Source organism: Esox lucius, chromosome 1 (genome assembly GCF_011004845.1).
Source record: "Esox lucius isolate fEsoLuc1 chromosome 1, fEsoLuc1.pri, whole genome shotgun sequence".
NCBI lineage: Eukaryota > Metazoa > Chordata > Actinopteri > Esociformes > Esocidae > Esox > Esox lucius.
The window spans coordinates 33,157,155-33,174,091 of NC_047569.1; the positions used below are offsets into that span (position 1 = coordinate 33,157,155).

The 16,937-nt window shown below is 42.6% G+C and overlaps 1 protein-coding gene across 2 annotated transcripts in view; it reads left to right on the plus strand.

Annotated features, from left to right (window-relative positions):
- Positions 1-713: 713 nt before the first annotated feature.
- ptgir (prostaglandin I2 receptor) overlaps positions 714-16,937 on the plus strand; it is a 30,891-nt gene continuing 14,667 nt past the window's right edge. The window contains exons 1-2 of one of the 2 annotated variants that reach the window (XM_013133494.4): positions 714-1,098; positions 1,309-2,239. In XM_013133494.4, the coding sequence (XP_012988948.2) occupies positions 1,415-2,239 (825 nt within the window). In that variant the 5' untranslated portion in view covers positions 714-1,098; positions 1,309-1,414. The remainder of the gene's footprint in view (positions 1,099-1,308; positions 2,240-16,937) is intronic. The other variant, XM_020044919.3, reaches the window with a different exon arrangement.

Sequence of the window (16,937 nt, forward strand, 5' to 3'; positions counted from 1 at the left end):
AACACCAGATCGCTAATGTTAAGCTTTCGTCCGCTGCATCAGTTTTGATTGGGCTTGTCTTGGGATGCGCGCGCCTAGAGCTGTGTGCGTTGAACCCCGCGGCGCGCTCTCAAAGACACACAAACCCCTCCTGTCGAAGTTGCAGCTCAGCCACTCATCAACCTGCCTCAGCCTCAATGTCTAATAGCTGCGGGTGGTTACATCGACATTAACAATTTTTTCTTTCTAGAAAAATGCGTGCATTTTAGAAGTTGCCCACAAAGTATCATAGTCAGTGGGCTTCACTAATCCGCTTCCTCGGTTATTGGCTGCCTAAGAAATGCCAGCCAGGTTAAACAACGACAGTCTAGCCAAGTCAGTCTGCAAATCTCTGGCTCAAAATCGTCAACAAATTTGACCGAAACAAATAATTTAAAAATCAATATTTAGGCTTAGGTTGATAGAGAAATGTTACGTTTTGAGTGCTGTGAAACATGAGCTAAGGTTTCCTTCAAAATGAAAAATGTGCGAAGATTTCCCCACTGTTGTACCATTTTCCTACCCTATATGACGTAATTTATGGACTATTCCAAACAATCCTTATTTTTTGCAATGTGATCGGCAACTAATGTAGTCTCAAACGTATACGTTAGCCAATGACATTCGGTCAATATTCTAAATAAATACTTCGGAATAAAAATAATTCGGAATAAAAGTGACAGTTCATATAATAGGCTCAGGAATTAATGCGTCCTAGAGTAATTTAAACAGGTGTCATGCTCAAATTTTAGGCTGTCTCTCATGTTGGATTTACATGTGTAAGACGGGAGGGGAAAAACATACTTCAAAGTCAGCGAGGACTGAAAGAGAGAGTAAGAGAGTAAGAGGGTGTGTGAGAGAGAAAGTGGGCGAGAACGAGAAAGAAAGGCAGCGCAAAGTCACACTAGCTGCCATCATGCCAACTTTTGTATTATCTGTCAGGCTCAAGCGTTCGCCAGTATCGGAGTTTCAGAGGCAGAACATACTTTAAAACGTAGCAGAATTGCTGACGGGGACTGTAAGGAAATACCGAACAAAAGAAGGGCAGTCTAAGTTGCCAGTAGACGAGAGCCGTCAATGGTAAGACCTGAGCTTTGTTTCTAAATAATTACGCATTTCCATTGCTCGTAATCCGGTTCTGGATTCAGAATGGCATAAGCATTATTTCTGGAAAGAAAACACCAAATACTTACCACATTTTTAAAAGGGGACGTTTCAAAATTGCAACACGGGAAATGGCAATTATTTAGGTGTTAGGAGCCATGACATTGAGTAATTTCCCCTATCTAGAAAGGGTGACTTCGAGAGCTTCAGGAACCTCTCTCGCCTCTTAATAGGATCCCTCTCTCAACTCACCACTGAGGGAGCATATCACACACGCACAGTTTCTCCAGACATGCATTTGAACGGCACCTGCGAGAACCAAACCGACATCACGGATGGAAATCCAGTAGTGAGCACGGTGATGTTCATCCTGGGTGTGATTGGGAATGTCATCGCACTGGGCATCCTGGGGGTCCACCAGAAGGAGCGGCGCACCAAGTCGTCTGTCTTCTGCATCTTGGTAACTGGGCTGGCCCTGACCGACCTGCTGGGCACCTGCTTCCTCAGCCCCCTGGTTTTTGTGTGCTACGCCCACCAACGGTCACTGCTAGGGCTGACCGGGGGCATGGGACTCTGCGCCCTCTTCGCCTTCACCATGACATTCTTCGGCCTGGCCTCCATGCTCATCCTGTGCGCCATGGCTGTGGAGCGATGCCTGGCCCTCAGTCACCCTTACTTCTACTCCAAATGGGTACGAGGCAGCTTCGCCAAGGTGTCCCTTCTGCTCATCTACCTCTTCACCTGCGCCTTCTGTCTCCTGCCCTTCTTCGGCTATGGCCGCCACAAGCAGTACTGCCCGGGCACCTGGTGCTTCATCAAGATGGATGCGGCGGGCGAGGGGGAAGACGAGGAGAGGAAGGTGTTGGCTTTCTCGCTTTCCTACGCCTCGCTCATGGCGCTGCTGATAGTGGTGGTGTTTATGTGCAACGGCTCGGTGATCGTCAGCCTGTGCCGAATGCACCGCAGCCAGATGACACGCCGTGGCTCCGTGGTGAACGGAGGGAGGAAGAGGAAGATAAGTCTGGGCTGGTTTGGGCAGGGCGAGGAGGAGATGGATCACCTAATGCTGCTGGCCTCCATGACGGTCATTTTCGTCGTATGCTCCCTGCCTCTCACAGTGAGTTGACCTCTGTCCTCCCTCTCTCCCCCTAGGTTTTCCATGTCAGTGTGTGTTTGTTGTTGTGTGCGTTTGTCCGTAAGTGTACGTGTGCAGTATGCAAGGCCCCGGGCTATTACTTTAACTCCAAGTGTTGCTTCATCTGACTAAGAAGACCGACTGACCTATCGCTGTTTCAGTCTCCGTATCTCAGTGTTTGTTTCATAATCTTTGTAGGTGATTCTGTCTGGCACCAGGTTTTTTCCTCTCCACGGTACTGCCTTACCACAGCTTTTAAACATTGAGCTAACAATGACTTAACTCATATATAGTGCATTATTGAGATAAATACTTATCCAGTTGCATGTTGGACGGTCTCGTTCACTATTAGATCACGTGTTGTGCTTTCTCGTTCATGTAATAGGCGGGCGGGACTACGTATAGTCTGAGATCTCCTTGGATTGCACGTGTGCGGTCTCGTTCACTGTTAAAGACTGCGTGTTGTGCTGTCTCGTTCACTGTTACGGTGCATTCACACTATTCGCGAAATTTCGGATAGCCAACGCTAGCATCGCCCAGTGTGCATCGCCTGTAGCATACTTGTGGGTGTGTCTATAATAATATTGATACCAGAAGCACCAACTATCTCGGCCACCTGTCTCCATGCTGCAATATATATATATATATATATATATATATATATTTTTATTCCCCCCCCATCTCAGTAGGAAAATAGCGTGCACTCGTATAGCTCCCATCACTAGTACTAAAACTTGTAAAACATATTCATCCATCTTTTAGAAAGGACCGCAAAATCAGTTCTGTTTATTATTTTAATTGCCGGTAGAGCATTTCACAACCACCTACACAAAATCCCGTGATTGGTCAGTCCCCAGCGATAGGCGCGGGTGATTTGCATGAAGTTGGAAAATCTTAACTTTTTCTTCGCCTCTCACGGATCCCACGCATCGCCCCGCAAGCCACTCGCTCGCCACGCTTCCCTTCATTGAAATGAATTGAGCCATCGCTCCCATCGCGAATAGTGTGAATGTACCGTTAGACGGCTGTGTTGTCGTGGTTGTTGGTGTCTGTACAAGTGGCCTACGAGTGTGAAGACGTTTACTTTTGGCTTGTTGTGAAGTGAGAATGAAATTCACTTTGTTCTTAGGCAGTATTAGTTGTGGGGAAATGCTGTTTCCACGAGGACAAATCTCCACTCCTGCCCTCCTATTATTGCCGTTTGTTATGGTATATTCCCCAGACAGGGAAATTCATCTTATCCATTAGGTAAACACCATTATTTGGATAGTAATTGAAACCAGCCATTCATGCTCAGTTACCCTTAATTGAGAGGTGTAGGCTAAACCTGCCAGCCCTGGAGGACAGGATTTGGCTCCTCCCTCCCTTGCCTGCTGGCAGGGTGTGTCCCTTTTATAGTTATACCTACTTAGGAGTTGACAGTTGTGTATGGCGCTGGGGACGTGCCCTGCTGGCCCTCTGTCTGTCCCCTTTGGCAGTCAATACACGCACACATACACACAAACTTACAAATACGCAGAAATACTGAATACATACACATTTGTACTGGGAAATATATGTTGGGATATGAATCTGCTGTCGTTGGTTACAAACTGCATTAGCGTGCCAGTTTCATACAAGTTCAAAACCTCTGCCGTGCTACTTACTACTGTAACGACAGTGACCGTTCCCCTGTTAAAGTAACTGCAAGTTCTGAGTGGAATGTACAGTGTTACAACAGTATATCAGTCATGAAAGTCACTCATCACCAACTGCCTGTTTGTGGTCTCTGCTGAGAGCGGATGAGACTCCACCATGAGACAGACAACATGATGAAACAAAAATCCGACAGACATTTTTGAGTCAAGTTCTGTGGTTGATTCTTGAGTGAAATCTGCTGGCACGTCCTGAGTTATTTCTTGAACCAGATGATATCTGTGGGTGCTCTATTCCTACCAACCTCCAGTTAGTGATTTCACTAACCTGTTGCAACAATTAAAATGTAAAACCAAACACTGTGCCTGTGTAGATACAGTCAGACGGATAATAAAACTAAGTTGGCAGGAATGAACCCCTAAGGGAATGAACCCCTAAGGAATCAGTTAAGCCGGGACACATCCAAGTTACACGTCACACAGCTGTTTGAATGGTCGGTGATTGGACACCATATTCTGAAGGCATCAGCCAGATGACTGATGACTGACTCACCTCACCTCAGACATGCCACACTGCACGTGTCAGTTGTGTCTGGTGTGTCAGACAGGCCAGACAGTACTCTCTACACCCAGTGAAGCCCAGGTTCAGACAATAAACTATATCCCCAGTGAAGCCCAGGTTCAGACAATACGCTATATTTCCCCAGTGAAGCCCTGTTCCAGACAATACACTATACCCCAAGTAAAGCCCAGGTTCAGACAATACACTATATCCCGAGTGAAGCCCTGGTCCAGACGGTACCCTATACCCCCAGTGATGTTCGGGCCAGACTACTCTGTACTGTGTATGTCCAGACATTATTCTGTACTAATAGGGAAGCCCAGGTCCAGACAGATCTCTATACCCCCAGTGAAGCCCAGGTCAAGGTTTTTCTCTATACCCCCAGTGAAGCCCAGGTCAAGGTTGTTCTCTATACCCCCAGTGAAGCCCAGGTCAAGGTTGTTCTCTATACTCCCAGTGAAGCCCAGGTCAAGGTTGTTCTCTATACTCCCAGTGAAGCCCAGGTCAAGGTGGTTCTCTATACTCCCAGTGAAGCCCAGGTCAAGGTTGTTCTCTATACTCCCAGTGAAGCCCAGGTCAAGGTTGTTCTCTATACTCCCAGTGAAGCCCAGTTGCTTGGTTTCCATCCCCAGGGCCTCACATAGTCTGTATGATTTTGAGACACCTGGACATAAAGCATCTGACAGCAATAGAAATTGTGAATTTTCATGGAAGTGTTTGTAGAGGTTTTTCAGGCATTAAGGCACAAGGGGGTGTGGTGTATGACCAATATACCACACCAGCCTTGTCCATGGGTGTCAGTTTTTTCTCTGTGATAAGTTAGGATCTGAGTTACAGACGTTTTGATTGGCTGGTTTTTTCGGTTGGGCCAGAACCAACTTAAGTAAAGCTGTACGGAAAATGTGTAGGGGTCTCTGATACTCTGGTCAGAGTTGAATCAATCACTGATTACTTTGTTGTTTTGTACAGCACCCTCATCTTGACATCAACACAAGTGATTTTTACGGTGTCAGAATCCAATTGAAAATAGCAAATAATATGTATTTTGGGGGGAAATATTGATCCCTTTTTCTATGGTAGAATTGTCACCATTTACATAAAAGGCATACAGGCATTATAGGCAATTATTCTCTCAATAATAAACATACACACACACACACACACACACACACACACACACACACAATGAATGAAAACTTGAGCTGAATGTCATTCATTTCACTGATAAGAGCAGTATGTTTGTAAATGTCTGGTGTCATTACGTGTATTTAAAGAGGGATGGATGAGGTGCGTCGGGAAGGAGATAGCGAGGATGCAGGATAGATGAGCTAGCTCCACTGATGCTGCTCCATAAATGTTTCTGAGTGCAATAGTTGTTGGAGTCAGTTGTTATTACTTGTCAAGTCCAATATTTCTTCCTAAATATTTGCTATATATATATATTGTTGCTATGGCTAAGGAGTAACTCTTACAACAAATCCAAAAAAAGACAGGTGCTCTGAAGGGTCTTGGGGTTGTCCACTATAGGTTGTCATACAACAGAGAAAGTCGATTATAACTATATACCCAGCATGAGTGCCCACTAACTCTGCCACAGAGAAGGCAAATCCAAATAAATACCTACACAGCTGTAGGATAGGGACTGAACATCTAAGTTGAGCAAAACAAACAGAGTAGCTGTGAGAGATTTCTTAATTCCTTGTTCCAACAGAAGCAGTGTGCTCACAGCTCTGTAAAAATGCCGCCTATATCAGGAGATATCTATAATATATGGTTTATGGTCTGTGGAACAAGGTGTGAAACAGGTGCGAGATAAAACAATATGTTACTTAACAGGTTAGTTAACATGTCATCGGTTGACAGTTCTCTTACATAGCCCTCTGCATGTTATACATAATGCCTACTTGTCAAGATTCAGCTATGTTGTAATTTGTGGGTCAATGGCACATCATTAGCCTGTATTTTCCAAGGTCTATCAGCACTGTTCTTAAACCCCTTGACTTTTTTTCCCCCCTTGCTTTGTAAAGTGTTTGTGACACAGATTGGAATGGATAAGACATCCTGGATGCTCTAAGAGCAGCATAATTTCACTGTGCCTGTTATCCCACTGATGTGTGATGGTTTTGTCCAAGAAGGTTGTATGTGTAATGTATCTGATTCGTGCGAGAGCCGAAGTCCGGTTCTGCCCTGTATATTTCGGAAAACAATTCATGGTCTGATGATTTTATTGATCTGAATGGATTTGTCACTGCCCATTTGATGGTCTAATTGTTTTATTGATCTTATTGTAGTTAATGTCACTGGTCATTTCGTAGGCTGATGTTTAGTGTCTATTATTTCCAGGTGGAGTGTGTGTGTGTGTGTGAGTGGCTATGTCATATGTTCACCCTCTAGCGTTGTCAAGTAGTGAGGATGAATGCAGTTCACTAACAAAGCTTTCGTCCATCTTTCTCAGTTCACTTTCTAGTATTGTCTTACTAAAGTTTGTTGTGTGTTTGGATCCCCATGACCAGATTCCAATGCGACAGCTAGTCTTCCCGAAGTCTAATGCTTAAAAATAATAGTGTACAGTCGAAATAAGAGGTGTATTGGCCTTGGAGGACTCGGCCCAAGAATCTCTTATCCCTCAATGTGATGAGAAACATACAAGACGTGACCTCCTCACGGGTTAACCAACCATTGAGAAGAGGTTAGGATGGAGGACTGGTTAGGGGGATTGTTCTGGCAAATCCTGCAGTCATTGCTCTCAGATTCTCAGTGGACAGAGATTCAGAGGGCTCGAAGTCATTCAGTTGATTTCAACACAGCATATCTGATCATGTGTGGTCCTGGTGGTTGGTGTCCAGACTGGAGTCTCCTGGAGAAGCAGAGGTAGATGTGTTTTCTGAAAGAGTGAAGAACGTTTCTTTGAGAGTGTTTTTATTTTTTACCCCTGAAAAGCAGAAGTTGCATCACATGCTCTCTCTTTCCATTTTCACCCAAAAAATATTCTCATTGCCCACCTACTCCTTTCTCTTTTTCTCACTAGAAACAATAAGCAAGCTGAGATTGATATAATAAAAAAAAACTTTAAAATAGTATTGTCATATTATATATTTATTTCTTTATTTAACTTTCTTGTTTAATTGTGGTTTTTGTACCTTACTACAAAAAGTACTATGTACTAAGCAGATCGAGACTAGGAAAAAATATAATGGTCCAGTAAACATGACCAAATTATAACCCAATTTTCTGCCTCCATGGACATTTCAGCTGATGCTATGGGCATGTTCTTAATCCCCATTAATATGATTAACACTTCCACACATGAACAATCACAGGTGGCTACTGTCAGAGACAGCAGTGAATCCTTGTTCAGTCCAGACATGGCACAACATGAAGTAGCCTTTTCCCCAATTAGAGCTGTGCTACATGTCAATAATTAATCAGCTAAAAAGAAATATACTTTCCTTTTAAGAGTAGCCCAAACTACTTACATGTACTGTACCATCAAGCTCCACTGGCCAGTGGCTTAGTCTGAACCTGGTTCATTAGTATAATAATGGGTACACCTGGAATCTTGTTTTTGTAACATATTTTGCATGCTTGCCAACTTAATATACAGCGTTATACATAAGGTAATTTGCATTGGGAGGAGAATTCAATTAGCAATAGGTTGTAACTGGCTAGCAACACCGATCTACATATAAAGGTACATTTTTCAGTCCCGCCCAGAAAAACATCACAGATGTTTATTCCCTGCGATGGTAAGAGCGGAACGTTTACCAGTCCTTTAAATCTGCTGAGTGATGCTGAGGGTAGTTTGGGCAAATATTAGCTTGCAAAGCAAGTAGCAATATTTCTGTTCCCGTGTAATGTAATGCCAATTGGCCTTAGGTAGCCATTCACCTCTCAATAACCTTTCATCCAGTCATATTACTGCTTCGATGCAGAGGCTACTGTACAAGGGATAGGGACCAGAAGTGTGGTGTGTGTGCCAAATGAGAATGAGTGAAACACTTAAGACCTGACCTCCATTATTGCCATTTCCAGTAGTCCCAGGTGCTTTAGGCCAGGCCGATGGATAACCCTATTGTCAGGCTTATTCAAGTCTCTGGTGTAAGGCTCAGTGTGTAGTGATAGAACAAAAGCTTTGTGACCTAAACAATGAAGAATCCCTTTCTGAAGGAATTAGAAGTCACATACACCAGTGTAGCAATGGTCTTTGTGTCTGTCTAGATCTATTTGCTGTGCCCAAAGGGCCCAAGCTGTTGTCTGTAAATGTTGTTGTGTTATGGCTCAGTGACACCAAATGTCCTGTGTAGTCTGAATAGCTGACTGCTATCGGACATGTTTGGTTCTTCTTACACCTGTACTTACTGTCCATGTCTTGGGTGTTATTTTCCGCTAGCTTTGGCCACGTAGACGTGTTTTCCATGGCAATGAAGCAACATTTTATTTTAAATTGAGTGGCAGAGAGATTGCAGAACTGAGTGGATTTTAAACACTCCTCCTTCCTCTATCAGATTTTAAACCGCATGAGGAAGAATGTGCGCGAGTGTGTACTTCTTTCCTGGCTCTTTTTTACCCCACTTTGGGTCATTGGTGGAGCTTGGCCCATGCAACACCAGGGTTGTGGGTTTGATTCCCAAGGATGGCCAGGTTCGACAAAAGTTTCAACATGTTTGCACAATAACTTGGGCAGTTATTTTTTTGCTGTGGTCCTTTTAAAAGTAATCTTTCCCGACACAGTGCCTTACAATGCATCTCATGTGACCAGGAGATATCCCCAGGAGGTTTTTGCTTTGGTTGTAATTGATCTATTTACTAAACCGATAGGATGGGCCAGTGGCTCACTTCTTGCGACTGACCACAGACATTCTCCACATCTGGCCTCTCAAATATGTGTTCGGAGTTGTAATTCTTGAGCAACGTTCTCCAGAGGGTGGGTCTAGTGCAGGGAGCTGTTTTCAATGAGATGCCTCAGATGGAGTTGGATAGAGTTGATCCAGGAACTCTCTTAACGGTAACTCCAACCAGTAACAGCAGGTTTGTCAGCTGGTAGAAACTCTAATGTCCAGGTAGATGTCACCCTGACCCACATAAGGCCTGGCGGATCAACGCCACTAGCGGTTTCTAAATTATTATTTATTTCACCAATTTAGAGTACAATTAGAATAAAGTGCAAATTTGCTCACCAAGACTGAAGCCATGCTTTTTGACTTTTGGTGGCCCCATGTTTTCACAGAGGCACAGAAATGAGGTACAGTCCCATGCTGATGAAAGGATGCCTAGTTACTCATATGTTCAATTATTTATTGCGTCCTATAAGAAGACGGTCTGATCAGCTGGTATTCTGGGTATACATTGATTGGTTGGTTGTTGTAGTGATCAGTTGAATTTCTTTGTTGGCAGTTGCTAATACAACTTAGTGTTATATTTGAACACTTTATTAAAAAAAAATGACATTAATTAAATTGATCAATGTTGTCGGTCCATTTGTTTTCCATTAGCCTCTGTCTTACGTACATGTACGATATGTTTTGCATGTAATCCATGTTTACCAGAGAGAATGGGATATGTAAAAGGCAAACCTCCCTGGCTGATTTTACATATGCAATGAAGATTGGGTAAACATCCTTCTATACATCCTTGAGGAACAGCTCAAATGTCAATGTCTCTACTCAACCCAGATTGAAGCATTTGTGGTTTATGGCTGTCTTTCTGCACTGACTGGTTATTAATACCATGGGGATCTTGTTCGGTTTCCTAATTCTATTGTTAATGTACTGTGTAAAACAAGTGCTTGATTTAACATACAGTTGTGAGGCAACCAGCTGCAATAGAATGGTAAGTCTGTGTAACAAAACTGTTCCAGAGTAAACTCACTACAAAAAGATATGCTTAAAGATAAACAGCTGAAAACGGCCTAGGTTAAATCAGCCCCACATATCTTTGGATTGACAAATATTCTAATACCATATTTTGAGACAAATACTTCTTATTACTACACTTTGTGTTCTTGTCCAAAACTGAGAATACCCACAGATTTCTTATCTGCTGTACATTTCCTCATTAATCAAAACCAGTAATTAACCACTAAATAGTTTCAGTGGACTGATGTTTTGTCAGCATAATAGACGGAACAGTGATGCCTGCTATGTGAAATGCATCTGTCAGGTGGTTCTAGAGACCACTGCTGACTGTGTGATACAAGGTGTATGGTAGGAGTTCAGAAGCTGTGGCGTGCTTGTGTTGGAGGTCAAGTCGAGGTGAATAATGGATGAAATTAGGGTCTGTCAAGTTATCTCCTTGGATTTCAACTGTCGTAGTGGATTCAGTGAACATAGTCAGAATGAATAGAACAGGAGTCACCTTTCAGGTCAGTGAATTATCTTTTGCTTTAATTATTGATTTAATTAATGATGCCTAGCCCACATGACTTTATAAAATGCTGTACGTTGTATGTAGGAAGTAATAAAAAGAGCTAACCTATATATCTCATCTCATCTTCATCCGCTTATCCGGTATCAGTTCGCGGGGGCAGCAGCTCCAGCAGGGGACCCCAAACTTCCCTTTCCTGAGCCACATTTGCCAGCTCTGACTGGGGGATCCCGAGGCGTTCCCAGACCATGTCGAAATATAATCTCTCCACCTGGTCCTGGGCCTACCCCGAGGTCTCCTCCCAGCTGGACGTGCCTGGAACACCTCCCTAGGGAGACGTCCTGGGGGCATCCTTAACAGATGCCCGAACCACCTCAACTGGCTCCTTTCGATGCAAAGGAGCAGCGGCTCTACTCCGAGTTCCTCACGGATGGCTGAGCTTCTCACCCTATCCCTAAGGGAGAAGCCAGCCACCCTTCTGAGAAAACCCATTTCAGCCGCTTGTACTCGCGATCTTGTTCTTTCGGTCATGACCCAGCCTTCGTGACCATAGGTGAGGGTAGGAACGAAAATTGACCGGTATATCGAGAGCTTTGCCTTCCGGCTCAGCTCTCTTTTCGTCACAACGGTGCGGTAAAACGAATTATATATATATATGCATTTGATTCAGGTTCAGTTGGTAAATTTGGAAAAAACAGGCCCAGTGGTTGTTTTATGACAAATTGATTAGTCTCTATGCATCAATGTTAGATACTAGTAGCTAAAGCTTGACTCAGGAATATAATCCAAACTCTAAATATGACCATGACCGGTAACTCTGACCATCACATGTTACCCTGACCATCACCTGTTACCTTGAGCATTACAAGTAACCCTCACCATCACGTTACCCTGACCATTACCTGTAACCCTAACCATCACCTGTTACCTTGACCATAACCTGTAACCCTGTCCATCACATGTTACCCTGACCATCACCTGTAACCCTGACCATCACATTTAACCTTGAGCATTACAAGTAACCCTAACCATAGCCTGTTACCCTGACCATCACCTGTAACCCTGACCATCACATTTAACCTTGAGCATTACAAGTAACCCTAACCATAGCCTGTTACCTTGACCATAACCTGTAACCCTGACCATCACCTGTTACCCTGACCATCACCTGTAACCCTGACCATCACTTTTAACCTTGAGCATTACAAGTAACCCTGGCCATAACCTTTAACCCTGACCATCACCTGTAACCCTGACCATCACCTTTAACCTTGAGCATTACAAGTAACCCTCACCATCACGTTACCCTGACCATTACCTGTAACCCTAACCATCACCTGTTACCTTGACCATCACCTGTTACCTTGACCATCACCTGTAACCCTGACCATCACCTGTAACCCTGACCATCACCTTTAACCTTGAGCATTACAAATAACCTTGACCATAACCTGTAACCCTGACCATCACCTATTACCTTGACCATTACCTGTAACCCTGGCCATCACATGTTACCCTTACCATCACCTGTAACCCTGACCATCACCTTTAACCTTGAGCATTACAAGTAACCTTGACCATAACCTGTAACCCTAACTATCACCTGTTACCTTGACCATTACTTGTAACCCTAACCATCACCTCTTACCCTAACCATCACATGTAACCCTGAACATTACCCACAACTCTCACTTAGAGAAAAAAAGGTCATCTTTCTTGCCACCGAGTGCTTTCAATTTGATGCAGCACTTTGTGGTTCTAGACTGACAGTGTGGTATAACTTTCACCCACACTATTACACATGTCTTGTGAACTTCTATTGAATTTATGGTTGTGCCCCCCCAATGGAGAGGTTAAAACAAATGTCTACACCAGTGTTAATTCTGGCATCCTTTTTTATTTAGTCTGGTCTTAGTCATGCTGACTAAAATATCTTCAGGTTTTAGTCACATTTTTATTATTTGAATAATGATTTAGTCAAGTTATATTCAAAATGACAAAAACAGTTACCATTTGAGTCAACAAAATGCCCTTGTGGTTTAGTCACATTCAAACCAGATGTTTTGCCCCATTAACCTATAGTAAACATATGACTGACTTCAGTGTACACAAACAGTCTTGTATCAACACATTTTCAGTCTTGTATCAAATGTAATTAGCCAGTAATGTGTACTGAACACACAATATCGTAGTTTACATAGATGGAAGTGTCAGTTGGAAATGTGTGAACAAGGAAAACAGAAGATTCAAAAACTTTTGGATAGTTGACAAGTTAGGGAATACCCACTTCTCCAGGAACCCCTCTACTGATCTTTCCAGTACAGTGGGATGATGCGCTTTCTGAAATGTTTTGATGTTTGTAGTATTTTTCCGTCAATCTTGTGGTTGCAAACATTACAGCTAATGCCCGTGCATGCTTTTGATTGGACAAAACAAAACAAAAAACACATAAAAGCTTAATTTCCAAAATCATCCTATCCAATTATGGTAGTAATTTAAAAGACATCCCATAAGATAATTTAGTTTCGTCTCGTCTCGTTTTTTTCATTTAGGTAATGTTTTTTTTTTCTGGATTTATTTAGTCAGTTATCGTCTCGTCAACTGCAACTGAAAAGTAGGTGTTAAACTAATATTTTCCTCGCTATTTTTGTCGACTAAATGAACACTGGTCTATACTGTTGTTTGATGTACACTGGATCAGAGGCGTTGCAGGGTCAGAATGTACAGGGTTTTTAATGTACGTGCTGGAGGAAGATTTCAATGTACATGCTAGGGGCCTACACGTCTACATCATAATACTTGGTCAGAATTATAGATGAATAGATCAGGGGCTATTTATTTTTGGTCAATTTGTGATCTGGGGCTAATCAATTAAAAGATCCTAACGACGCCACTGCACTGGATCCAATCCATAAGACAGGATGTGTATGTAGAGCAGGAGTCCTCTTGTATGGGGTGATCGTTCTGTCCATAAGAAAGGATGTGTAGATGTAAAGCAGGAGTCCTCTTGTATGGGGTGATCGTTCTGTCCATAAGACAGGATGTGTAGATGTAAAGCAGGAGTCCTCTTGTATGGGGTGATCGTTCTGTGTTGCTCACATGCTAATAGAAAGGGGGTATAAAAATGTATGCATTCACTGCTGCAACTAAATATCAAATGTATATTTTGGTTTGCCCTCCTAGACCTTCCCCCTTTAGCCATCATCCAACAGAAGACTTCTCTGACTGTAGAAACAAGACAAGAAAACAAGAAAACTCAACAGCTCACAATGACCAACTGGCACTGATACATGAAGAGAGCCTGTACATTTATTTTAGATCATAACATCACCAGGGAACACATCTCTGTTCATTGTTTTGATCTGTTATGTTTTCTGTTTAGATTGAATTACAGTTTAGGGAGTATATTTATTACATTTTTGTTAATTAAATGGCTTTGATGATCCCAGAATCATTGGTTAGTATGGAAAAAACATGTTCCATCCATTTAATGCTCAGAACCAGAGAATGTTGACAGCGAAGTCTACATGATTCTGGGGGATAATTGAAAACATGCTTTTAGGAAGTAGGAACCAGCTTGGGGCTTTAGGTTTTAGTGACCATTTATCCATTGTTTGTGTTTACTATAAAGCACCAATTAAAAGCTGATGTGGGAACCATCCTGTCCTCTATGTAACCTGTCCATCATAAGGGGGGGAGTGGTATCATCATTTTGATTGATCATTCACAGGTGTGTTATTGACTTACCATTTTTTATAATGTCATACATAACTGAATAGGCAATCCTACTTGTATAATAGGCTACATTTCAAACCTGTGTTGTCTGTGTAATCTTTTGTTCAGAACCATAAAAGAGTTATGGCCTTATGTGAAATATGCTTTTTCAAATATGAATTTTTATTATACAGCTCTGGAATAATTTAAGAGACCACTACACCTTTTTCTTTCCTTTTCAAAAAAGTTGAAAAGGAAGGTTTTGAGTGAGGAACAGAAGCGTTCAATTTGCAGTGGTCTCTTAATTTTAACCCTTCTGTTCCTCACTCAAAACCTTCCTTTTCAACTTTTTTGGAAAGGAAAGAAAAAGGTATAGTGGTCTCTTAATGTGAGGTAATAACAATGCAAAAATTATTCTGAAACAAAAGTGAAGCACTATAGCCACTATTTATTGTTTCTTTAATGAGAATACTAATAACTATCTACAGGGAATTATTATGTAATGTATCTGCATATTATGTTGGTTTTAATCTGTAATAAATGCCCAGTTGCTTCTAAGAAAACACTATTGAAACAATTTTAAAATAGCTTAATACCGTAGCATATCAATTCAAGCAGAGTGGATTGATCATAGGACTGGCTAGGTCCCTTGAAGAATATGTGGCTTTGGCTGTATTCAAAAGAAAAGTCTATTAGAATGGTCAGTGGTTCAGATGAGGTCACATGGCAAAGGACATGCCCCTGAAGAGGACATTGAAACACATCATTTCACAATATCCATGTCATATTTCTCAGATGTCTAGAAGTAGAGATGTCACTTATTTATACCGTGGACATTTTGACGCATGATAACCAGCAATGTTGGTGAAATGTCTACAGAGTCGATTCAGGGTCTGTTCAGTATCCTGGATCCATAGAGGGGGCGCGAGTGTGAACCCTATGGCATCCGGTAAATGTCCGTGTTTGTTCTCTGAGCTCTTGCGGTGTGATTAATCAGTAACTGTGTGCTCGGATCACACTTTATGTCCCCGATCAATCACCACGCTGCCATGAGTGTCACTTTATGTCCCCGATCAATCACCACGCTGCCATGAGTGTCACTTTATGTCCCCGATCAATCACCACGCTGCCATGAGTGTTCTCATGCCAACATCATGGGCTGCACCTGTGTGGTGTGTTCCGTTGTGTGTCTGTGTGCCTTTGCTTGTGTGTGTGTGTGTCTGTGTGCCTTTGCTTGTGTGTCTGTGTGTCTGTGTGTGTGTGTGTTTGTGTGTGGTGGACTCAGCAGAGGCACAGGCCTGAGGGAGCGTGGGAGGGCCCGTCTGTTTGTCTTGCTCGTTTTATCGTTCTGGACCGTCCCTGTGCCTTCCATCTGCTGTTGTAACGTGTGTTGGGGTTAACCCGAGGTGCTGCCCATATTCCCACATGGCGTCTGTGCGTTTCCAGGTCAGGTAGATGTAGTGGAGGTTTACCCAAGGCCAGGTCGCCATTATAGCCAGGGTGTCATTTGACAGTGCAGTGTCAAACCACCTGCGGCCCCAATCCTATGTCAACCACACTGCGCGTCAACTTGGTTTGACATTTTCGCGGTCTGAAGAAGAGGTGTGTGTTAACGTGAGTTTGAGCAGTGAACAACAGAGATATCTTTTTGTTGACGTGAGTTTGAGCAGTGAACAACAGAGATATCTTTTTGTTGACGTGAGTTTGAGCAGTGAACAACAGAGATATCTTTTTGTTGACGTGAGTTTGAGCAGTGAACAACAGAGATATCTTTTTGTTGACGTGAGTTTGAGCAGTGAGCAACAGAGATATTTTGCTGGTGAAGGGGTCAGCTGCTTTTGAAATGTTTTCCAGACCTCTTGTTTGTCATTTCCTGTTTTTTTTTTATATTATGCCTTAAAACAAGAAATGATGCTAACCGTGATATTTCCAGGCACTCCACCCTTCTGATTTTCATCTGTGCAATAAAGTCAATGTAGCAAGCTGTGAATAATCATTGTTACATAGCTAGGATAGGTCTGTGAGTGTGTGCTGTTTCCCTGACATACTCTTAGTCATTGGGACATTGTTGAACTAGAGTGGAATTATTCACCACATTAAACCTGTTTTTTGCTTGCTTAGGCCAGTATTCACTTTCAAATGCATTCTCTAAAACCACATGTACAGTTGGACCAAGTGTTAGAATTGGGTTTACCTTTAAAGTTAGGCATTATTGTTTAGTGTTGAGTGTTAGCTGGGTAAGTTTAGGTATAAGGTTTTCTGAGGTTCAGCAGGTTAGTGTTTGGGTTAGGTTCAGGGTTAAAAATATTGAACATGAATTTCTGGTCCCCACAACAATAGAAAAACTAATGTTTGTGTGTGAGAATCTGATTTAGCTATATAAATGGGGACAAATATGTCCGAATGT